Source organism: Alosa sapidissima, chromosome 14 (assembly GCF_018492685.1).
Source record: "Alosa sapidissima isolate fAloSap1 chromosome 14, fAloSap1.pri, whole genome shotgun sequence".
NCBI classification, from domain to species: Eukaryota; Metazoa; Chordata; class Actinopteri; order Clupeiformes; family Clupeidae; genus Alosa; species Alosa sapidissima.
In genome coordinates, this window is record NC_055970.1 from 23,059,986 (window position 1) to 23,070,914 (window position 10,929).

Consider the following 10,929-nt stretch of genomic DNA (forward strand, 5'->3'; position numbering starts at 1 on the left):
AATACATTGGAGGATAAGCATATCAGGATAGCCATCACCCAGATTGGAGGGAAATATAGCAGCTATCATCCCTAACTATGGCTAATTAAATGCTCAAATCATTTTGTTCACTCAGCATACCAAGCAGTAAGACTCTGAGAAGATGAATAATATAATAAGCAGTGAACTTGTTACCAGTCTTACAAAGAATTCATTTGAGATAGTAGGTATAAAGGAAATAGGATTTTATTTACATAAATCAGAAATTGTACTCACTGGAATGCAATTATACATACAGCATCTTATAAAATCTTATAAAATCTATCTAAATATATTTTGTTACATTTTCTTTACCGCCAAATTTACACGTACATATGCCCACTGGAGTGGCCTTCGTAGTCTTCATCCTCACCATCCTCTTCATCGTCTATGATGCTGTATGGCTTCGTCTTCATCTCATCGCTTGCTGTCTGAGATTCTAGGGAAAGAACAGAGTCATCATTATAACTAGAACTGCAATAAACTCCATTTCATAAAATCACAAGAGTTGCACGTGCAATCAGTAGCCTATGTTTCTGATAGTATAATGGTATGCAGAGAATGAAGCATTACAGCTGTAAAGCTCTTCAGAATGACTGTGGAGAACTTTTGGCATCTATACATTGAGATATGAATATATGTCTTATGGTTTATTCAACCTTCAGTGTGGGCAGAAAATGGGAGTGTAGGGGGTTAAAAAGGCCAAAGTGGATTCCCTTGGTTGCAGGTTCACCTTTCAGCAACAGGGTTCAATGAGTTGGGAGCATTCCGGGAAAGAGGACCAGAAAAACACGGATCTTGGGTGCACCGATAAAGGGGGGGGGGGGGGGGGGGGTGGGGGGCGGTACAGACCCCCCAGAGATGAAGATAACAGGGAGACAGTCACTGCCATATAATATACCCCCCTCTACCCCCCTCCTCTCCTCTCCTCTCTCCTCTCCTCTCCTCTCTCCTCTCCTCTCTGCTCTGTCCACTGTTCATCACAAACGCCTGTCATCACTAATGTGACTTTTCCTTCAGCATAAAGCCCCTGACAATGTAAGGCTATCTGCATCTCCGTGAAATTTCTCGGAAAGCCAAGTTCACCTTTACGTGCGTCCAGATGAGAGGCACTGATAGTGGGGCCTGGAGACGGGGAAGTGGGCTGAGGGATCGATGGGACTCAGTTGTTGATAGCAACGTCTCTTTATGCCACAGGTCAGACCGCAGTCAGCAAATGAATTGATTTGAAAATGGTTGCAGGGTGTATGAGTTTGAATGCAGGGTACAATTTCTATTCAGAAATTCCGTCATTCAGAAAACAGATACAGTCGGGAAAAGCAGCATGCGTGGTCCTCATCTGTTGAGGAGAAATGCTAATCTGTGGGCTTGAATTTTTTTATTCAAATGTTTTGTTATATATAAGGTATTATAAATATACTTTTCTCTCCCTAGAACAATAAATCCCTGTAACTCGCAGAGGGTTTTCGGTGCATAATGTCTCTTACCTTCTAGATTTGTCATACACTGTGCTTTGACATTGACTGAACCTTGAAAGCTAGATCTAGGAACATGTTTAGACAAAGAGGTCATTGCTTTCCAGTGGAGTCTCCCCCAGACAAGCCTGTCTAGTGACCCACTGAACGCGTTGTTTTGGTGGTTAAGCACGTTGCCCTTTGCCCTGACTCCGTTATCGTCTAAGAGTGCCGCTGTTTGGCCGTGCTCAGACATACCTTTCCACAGAACCTGCAATCTGGCCGAGGCAGACGCCTCTCCGAAGGCGTTCCTGGCAGCGCACGTGTACACGCCCTCGTCGTCGGGGCGGACGCTCTGGATCTGGAGCCAGCCGGTCAGTTCAAAGCGCTGGGGGCCTCGGCGCGCCTGGTAATTACACAGAGGGGCAAACACCGTGTGAGTGTGTGTGTGTGTACAGTATGAGCCTCTGCAAGCCTGACAATTACACAGAGGGGGCTTACACACTTCGGTCTCACGCTTTAGTCTCTCTCTCTCTCTCTTTCTATTTCTTTCATTCCCTCTGTTTCTCCCCAACTCCCTCTGTGTTTTTCTGTCTATCTCTCTCTCCCTTTCATTCTCAGGTGCACAGTATATAATTCAACGGGCAAAGGCAATATTATTGAGATAGAGATCACACTTGAAAGTTTCTTTAATGTTACACTGGTATGTCAGCAGCACCTCTCTATTTGTCTCTCTGTCTCTCCTTCTCTCTCATTCTGAGCACACAATGCACAGGCTTAATGACAAAGACAACATAATTGAGGCGTAGGCTGCATTTGAATGCCACTGGCACACATAAAAGAAGGACTACGTCTAGGTGCAAAATCATCCAGATATCATGGGACCCTGACACACATCTGACCTGATTCAGACCCTCAGCCATGAGGAAATAAGGCGCTATCAATAGAAGGGACATTGTCATCAGCATTGTTTATTTCTCATCGGATTTCCCTGCACAGTAACATTTCTATACACAGTGAGGTGAAAAAAGTGTTAATATCTGTTACATGCATGCATATGTAATGTACTCTGTGAATGGGCACCTGTGTAGCGATGTTGGAGTCATCAGAAGGGCGGAAGATGTTCTTCCCATCTTTCCTCCAGTGAACGGTGGCCAGGGGATAGGAGGAGACCTCGCACACAAACACAGCGTCGCTCCCCTCTAACATGTGGCTGGTCTGGGGGCCAATGGTGATGACTGGCTCTGCAAAGAACACAGAAAGCCAAACATAGCTGTTAGTGTAACATCGGGTTTAAGACAATTCATTTACTTGTTCTAGTAACTCACAAGTATGACCTCTGTGGGTAGCACTGAGGCTAACATTCAATCTGGAATGAATTCACACAGAAAGATATGCAGTTTGGGGAAAGATACGGGAGCTGAAAGTAACATTGTCTGTGAGTAATGCAGATATCCCTTAAATGACTGCCGTAGGATTTCATTGCTTTTATCTCACCTTTGTAGGAGCAAAGTAATAAATGATCATTCCGTTAATATCTCTTGCCTAATTAAAGTCATGATGAGCAATGCCTCATTGGCCTTTAGCTCTGCATGGCCTACTGCAGGGAATGCTATAGTACCTTGTCTTGAAGAAGGCCACAGGGTGAACTTACCTTAGCCGGTGTGCAGTTAATGTCATAATGTTTTATAATGATTCCCAGTCAATCTAATTGGACTACTATATCAACATTTCACACATCTCTATCCATTTAGTGCTGTTGGCACTACCAGTAGTTTATGATTTAATCTGCAAAAGACATTCTTGGTTTTACAGGTAATTATCACAGGTATATAATGGACAGTAAAATCTAAACTGTAGTAGTTAACAATCTTGTTCATAATTCTTACTGCAAGTCTAAGGGTTAACACACTGCAAAAACACATTAGCATAATTGAATTGGGCTCCCTTTTCTACTATCAGTTGATATGCTAGCCAAAACGTAAGTTCTTTGTCAAGGACAGACTCGCAAATAACAATTAAGAAACACATCCCAAAAGACACTCACATTCTCACTATTAAACCTCTCTGCCTTTTCTTAACCCCAGGATGTGGTTAACCCCTGTCCTACTACCCAGAATGCACTCACTTGATCGGCATGGTCCATAGTGAGCCACGGTGGGTCTACTCTCTCCCTGTGCCAGGCCGCGCTGGGCACTGCGCAGTTGGCACTTGTTCTCGTAGGTCTTCCCATCAGTGGCACACAGCACCTCATGCTTGGCACACACGCAGACGGCCTTGGGCGTCTCCTCCTCCTCCGCCGCACTGGTCAGGAAGCGGGCCCTCTCCCTGGGAGGAACGCGGCACCTCAGGCCCTCGGCGCAACGTCCGTAGAACCCAGCGGCCGGGTCGGCGTCGCAGAACTGACCCTCAGCATTGCCGCACTCCCAGCAGCACCCGCAGGCGTCCCGCACCCGCCCTGCCGGGCACCGCTGCAGGAGGTGAGCCACCGGGCACAGGTCGGGCTGGCACACCTGCGTGCACCCTGGTTGCCGCGGGACAATTGCCATGTTCTGAAGGAACTCCACAGGCACCGGTTCAACACAGAGGGCCAGCAGCAAAGCCAACAGTGCCTCCTTAAGAGCCATGGTCTTTTTAAATCCCTTTGGAAAAATGGAAAACCCACAAAAAAAAACCCCACACACACAAGAAATGTGCCCCAGTTGTTTAGTCCTGTTGTTCCTCCAGGCGTTGTTTGTGTGGGGCGCTCCAGAGTCTCAGCGGGATCAGAGTGCTTCCATCTGCTCAGCTTGAGTGGCGGCTCTGGCACTAGTGGTTCAGCTCTTTCTGGAGATGAGTGATCTTCAGCAGGCTTTAAGGCCCGATCATATCACCTGTCTGTCAAAAACACCGGGCTCACTGGTACCAGGAGACTTAAGTGCGGCTTATCTCACCTCAGTTCCCCACCTCTCTCTTTCTCTCTCTCTCTCTTTCTCTCTCTTTGTGCCGGTCTAAGTGCTGTCTGCCTTCACTCCTTTGCATGGAAGCGACCTGCACAGACAGTCAAAAAGAGCAGACAAGGCAGAAATGGGAGAGACAGAGGGTGTCACGGACTGTCTGATGCTCAGCTGACCCCACTCTTAAATTGCAACCTCCTACAGCAAGGTATGGAGAGGGTGGGCCCAGGGGCTTGTGGTGTCCAATCAAAAGTCTGTCTCCTTAGGGTTGGGGGGGGGGGGGGGGTGACGGTCACAGCCATGGCCATAAATTCACCTCCACACACCTGGTACAGGATAATACCTGCACCTGAAAACATTCAAGAGCTTTAGATAATTACGCACAAAATGGGCGCACAAAGATTCTGTTGTGAAAATGTTTAGTGCTGTATTTGGCAAGATATTCTATCATGCATTGCATCATGCGTGTAATTACTGACTTTTTTAAGAGTAAAAAACAGGTCAAGTCTGACATCAAATGCATGTAAGAATAAGTATTATAATTGCAGGGGGAATATACATAACAATAACAATAATACAATAACACCATGATACGGTGGCCAGGTCTTAACACATCACACTCTTATTTAAAACTATTTAAAGTGACTTTTATATACAGTATTATCAGATATTTTTCTTTTTAAATTATATAGTATATCTATCTATCTATCTATCTATCTATCTATCTATATATATATATATATATATACTGTACATTAGCCTAGCAATGAGAATACTATTAGGTCCATGTGTTTGCCACACAAGACTTTGTCTTAAATAAACATACCTTTTAAAGTTTTTTCCCTCTGAGCATTTGCAAAATATCATATTAATATCAAAAACAAAAAGGTAACATGCTTGCTACATTACCATTATGTATGGACATTCAGTTAATTAATTGTCTTGCCACTGTGCAATAGATTCAAGCTATCTGTAGATATGTTTAACCAGTGTGTGCAGATCATCAGTTAGAGCACTGCATGTTAATGCCTAATGACTATGAAAGGGACTGCGCAGAAGTGGGCGAGCATTGGCCCACCTCTCTGTCCTGATTTATCTCACCTCTCCCCGTTCAAACAAAACAAACAATTAGTGGGCCATTACGGGCCCTTTGTTAATTGTAAATAATCCATCATTAATATTGATTAGCCGTGTGGAGCAGATCTCATTCAGCTCGCTGGAAGCCTAATGAGTGGCCCTTATTGGAGCTAATTGCCTCAAGCTGCCTCAATGGATGGTGGAAAGGAATGCACTATTGCAATGCAAAGAGGACCAAGCTGTAGGTATTGCATTGCATTTTTAAATCTACCCGTTCGACTACATCTCCCTGCTTTCTATATGTCAGGGTGCGTCCACTGTCTAACTTTGAAGTGCTCAAGCATGCTGATTTAATTATTTAAACAAATACACATTAAGCTAAGCTGCAGGTTCAAAATTCAAAATGATTGACACTCAAAAGGAACTCTTTATGGCTCTCCACCGTGATGTTCAGCTGTGTTGGCCTTTGACAGCATGCAAATCTTTTCAAGCCAGTGGCCTGTTAAAGCAAGTGGGGGCTGCAGAGTCCCTCATGCAGGGGCATGATGAGGAACTTGGGTAGGGGAGAGTGAAGGCCTGTGCCATTGCAGTGACCTGAGCAGTCACTCTGTCAGCCGTAATCATGGTGGGAGCTCAGTACTACTACTTTTCCTCGACAATCAGATACCAGATGTCGGGGTGTATAACGTGTAATTAAAGGCCAAGTGTATTTCGGTGTCAAGTTGGAAGATTTAATGTACAAGATCTGCAGGAGAGCAGTGTTTTAGACGAACATGCCAACTTTGTGGAAAAGGGTCAATGTTTCAGATGTCTCAGACATTTTAATCAATTGAATGTGAAGTAGAGGTTGGGTAAAATACATCTTATCAATTGGTAAAGTAAAATATTGTAACACCTGCAGTTCATTTTAGACTTATTTAAATATTGTGAAAACAGCCAGAACATCAAAGTCTTGTCACCTCCTGAACTGACAGAATAGCAAAGCTGATGCCTTCATGTAAACAAACAAAGAAAAGATGGAAAGAGTATGAAAAAGATCTATGGACTGCACACACACAGCTGACAGACTGCGCAGCAGCATATGACAGATGACTGTCATAGGCTACTTGAAATAAATCAGTCGAAAGATTTACTGTCAACTCAAAGATCATGCAAAAATATCCTCTCATCTCAACATATGTACTTTATCTGTACCATTGACAGAAACGTTCATCCCCTCAGTAGTAGGCTACTTCCACTAAATTGTATAGATGCCAATATCATCAAGATCGATACACATTTATCTCCAATATATCAAAACGGGCTTTTATTTGAGAACATTTCTACAATAGGACAAATCAACCAGCTAACCATGATAAAGCCACAACAGACTCATTTGGCCTTCTCCGCCAGGCCAGAGCACGGACATGTTACGTAAAACCGGTAAAACCACACCCTATTCCGTCTCCCAGTAAACAACATCCAGTGAGCTTATTTGCAGTCTAAATGGGGACATGCACTGATAAGTGTTAACACATCACCATGCTGATTTCTCTCATAATGGCCACAGATAACAAGAGGCTCTGGTTAACAGCAAAGTAGACTGCATACCTCCCTCAGGGTTTCTTTTCTTATCCCAGCAATGGTTTCTGAATGGTTACTCTTAGATTGTATGGTGCACTTAAAGTTTGTGTGAAGGCAGTGTATTCTGATGTGATGACTTAACACCAAACAGCTGATTTATAGTAAGAATAAAAATATATAAACATAATCTGCTGTCTACTTTCCTCATTTCTAAGTGTGTCATTTGTATCAGTCTCACAAAGATCATTCTCATATTGCACTTGTGGTATCACCTGTGAGACCAAAGTGCTTTCCAAAAAACTGCAGGCCTGGCTTAGTCTGAATAATTAAAAGCAGTGCACTGGCCGTCATTTATGTGAAGCACTCTCATTAGGCCTTCTCCAGGGATAGCCTAACGGGAACACCCCACACCCCAAACACACACACACATAACACACACCATTATGAAAAGCATCCAAGCATTAAAAAATAAGTTCTCCACATTCTCTTGAAAGGTTTCTATACGTGGAGTGGAGTATAGCCTTTGGCTGCACTTTCACTTCATAAAGGGTTGTCTCTCTGATCCTTTGGAGTAATTGTAGGATATAGTATTTTTATTTTATTTTAAAAGAATGATGTTACGTCCGTGGAGTAATTTCCCACAGATTATAATATTTGATTTCTGTTCAGGCTTGCTTGGTGGGTGCCTTTCGATTTTGTCAGAAGATTTGATCAGCCTGAGCAATGGAGCTCCAATATCCTCAGTGTCCTGATGGAATATCAATCACTGTGGATAGATAGATAGATAGATAGATAGATAGATAGATAGATAGATAGATAGATAGATCCTTTATTCATCCCGAAGGAGATTTTAGAAGAAAAAATCTAAAAATTCAGTTGGGTCCACCTACTTCATATCATACTGATATGGAATGACCCACCAAATGAGTAAACAACCCCAAACCTTAGGCTCAAATGTAATTTATGAAGTATCAGTGACCTGCTATCAGCTTACATCTTACAGCATACAGCAAAACACAACAACATTTGAACAGGACAGCAATGGATGCCTGAAAGCCTGAAGCTACGCTCGGCTACGGTTGCACAAACTTTGCCTTCGTCTCGTCTCCTCTCCTCTCCTTTCCTTTCCTCTCTCCTCTCCTCTCCTCTCTCCATCAGAGCCCTCTCCCTCCGTCCGCCATCTGTTCTGGAAGAATCTGTTTCACTCTGCGAGCCAAGCCCAGCCTTTATTGGTCCTAATGGCGCTATCAGCTGAGCCGCTAAACCCAATTACTGCTTAAAAAGGGAGGCCACCCCAGCTAATCATGGCCGTCTAACCCGATTTCGCTGTGATGAAGAGACGGGATAAAGAGCAGTTAATGGAGGGAGAATGATCTCACAAATACAAAAAACTCAATTCATTTCTTTGGGATGGCAATCTGTCCGACTCAGCAGTAATGGAGTGGAGTTTCATTAGACTGTGGGCCTAAGCAGCGATGCGACGCCACCCCCTCAGCCGCCAAATGACAAGAAAGAAAACATTAACTGCTCACACTTCTCCGTTCTGGTGATGCCATGCCTACTCTCTTTTTTGGAGAGAAACCAAATCATGAATGAGGATGTCCTCCTCAGTGACCATAGATTACATTATATGGGCTCCACCAGACATGGAGGGGTGGAGGATATTGGCTACAGTATTTTGCAAACATCCAGTTCTATGCTGTATAATATAATGCACCACAAACCTATGATAGACCTATTCTTGGAAATGCCTATTTAGAATCACTGCTTTGCCAGTAGAACAGAAACAAGACCAGGTGCTCCAGAGAAATGGGAAGGCCATGTAAACTGTGATTAACATTTCTAGGGTAGTAACATGTCTCCAACTGCAATTTATCACTGGGACAATAACGACAACAACAGCAACAACAAAGATAATCAACTGTGTTATCTGTGTTTGTAGCAATTAACGCTGCATGTTTAATGAAGCTCTCCTCAGCGGAGGGGAACCAGACTAGTAGCGCCACGCCGGGAAGAGGCTTCAGAGGAGGTAGTCTCATCTGCAGACATGTGCAGTGGGCAGAGACCAGCACACAATATGATCCAGAAGGCAACGGGTGGGTCAGCGGACAGGGCTGGGTCCAGGCCTTTTGCAGACGGACATTAGGCCAAGCCGGAGTTAAAATCCTATTAGTTTGAGTTGGGAATCAGATTATCGTCGTCGAGAATCACTCGTCTGGCAACTAGGGTCTAATTTACGCCAATCAACGGCAATTATTGAGGGGAAGGGGAGCTCCTATTAGGGAGCTTCATCCACTTAGTCTAATGAATGGGGCAGATTCAATCTCTAACTGAGAGATGTATTGGGGAACAGCAGCTGGGGGCTACTATGCTGTGCTGAAGGAGCATCACTGTTATTTATCAGGGAAAGGAGGGGAAGACTGCATGAGAAAGGTCAGAGTGCCACAGTCAGATTCGGGGGCCGGGGGTGAGGGGCACTCTATAAAGCAGGAGCAAGGTCAAGAGCACTGCGTCATAGATTAGTAGTGAAGCACACTCAGTTTTCCTTTTTCTGATACCCACAAAACTAAATTAGACCTTTAATAGTTGTAATAGCTCAGTGACCAATATCATATGGTTAGCTTTATTATCTCGTCTCGTGATATGTTCAACGGCTGAGAGCCATTCCCCTGGTGCACTGTTTTAATGTCAGTGTGAACTGCCAATGTATTTTATAATCCAATGCTAGCTGTTCTAATTGTATGCAATTTTATATTGTCCCAAATATGTTTACCATTGACCTTCTAGAAAAGGCAATAGACTAGAGCCTGCCGAGTTTTCAAAAAGATTGTAAACAATTGGCGCCCTCTAGTGTGAGATCTACGGACTAGGCTAATGGAAAATAGGTCTACAGTTTTATTAACTATTTTTCTTTCTTTCTTTCTTTCTTTCTTTTCTGAAAGAAAATAGTTATATTTTATCCAGTAGGTTTGTCTCTCTCGGCACAATTTCTTCTAATTTCTTTGTCTTATAGGCTACTGTGACTCAGATTCTGGTGACCAAATATTTAATTGAAGCGATTTCCTATTTATAATCTAAATATCAGGGACATTTTAAAATACCTATGAAGCCTTTTAAGGACTTAAGCCCAGGCTATTCTAGATATCCATCCTACACGGTCGGCACAGTCACTGTTGCGCTGGTTACTCCTTGGCGCTAGGTGTCAGCCCTCACTTGTGGAAAAAAGAACTGTCGAACCCACAATAAAAATTAGCCGTCCTTTCAACCCTTCAATCAGAGCCCGTTTACGGAGAGCCGGATCACTCCCTATTAACTCCATTGTACCTGCAATATGTTGCAGTTCCGCTAGGGGCGATCACGAATAAGTGCAAAAACCAATGGGGGTCTATGGAGCTAGACGGCTAAATTTGTCTCTTTCACCTGGTTGTCGTTGAGAAATTGAAGATTTGATTGTGGTTTCTGCAAGCTCAATATGGATTATAAGTCAAAAGTTGAATGAACGAGTAGTCACGTCCTTTCGATTTCTTACAGGTTGGGTCGTTGTTGCCCACCACACACTAGCTTTCTGCTAATGAATGACGTCATTGACACATTTGAAAGGCTTTTTAGAACAAATAAGTGACTCAAAAAATATAATACTCAGCGGTTTGTATTTTCTCTTCCCCCTCTTTTGACTGCAACATTCGAATTTCTGGGCAAAAAATTATATCCTGAGAAAAGTGGATTTGAGGGGTACAGCTCCATAGGCCTCTATTCATTCTGCACTTATTCGTGAGCGCCCTCATGTGGAACCAGAAGAGGAACTGCAACCAGTTCAGAAACCGGAAGTTTTCCGAGAGTGGCGGTTCTCCCCTTATTAGACATTCTCTGAAATAATCAAG

The 10,929-nt window shown here is 43.6% G+C and overlaps 1 protein-coding gene across 1 annotated transcript; it reads right to left on the minus strand.

Moving 5' to 3' along the window:
* Positions 1–209: 209 nt before the first annotated feature.
* On the minus strand, positions 210–4,632 carry kazald2 (Kazal-type serine peptidase inhibitor domain 2). The gene is made up of 4 exons (XM_042061193.1): positions 3,601–4,632; positions 2,556–2,716; positions 1,731–1,878; positions 210–457 (listed from the first exon to the last, which is right to left on the minus strand). Exons 1-4 carry the CDS (start codon positions 4,097–4,099, stop codon positions 342–344), a joined length of 924 nt encoding a protein of 307 aa, XP_041917127.1. The 5' UTR covers positions 4,100–4,632; the 3' UTR covers positions 210–341.
* Between the last annotated feature and the right edge of the window lie 6,297 nt (positions 4,633–10,929).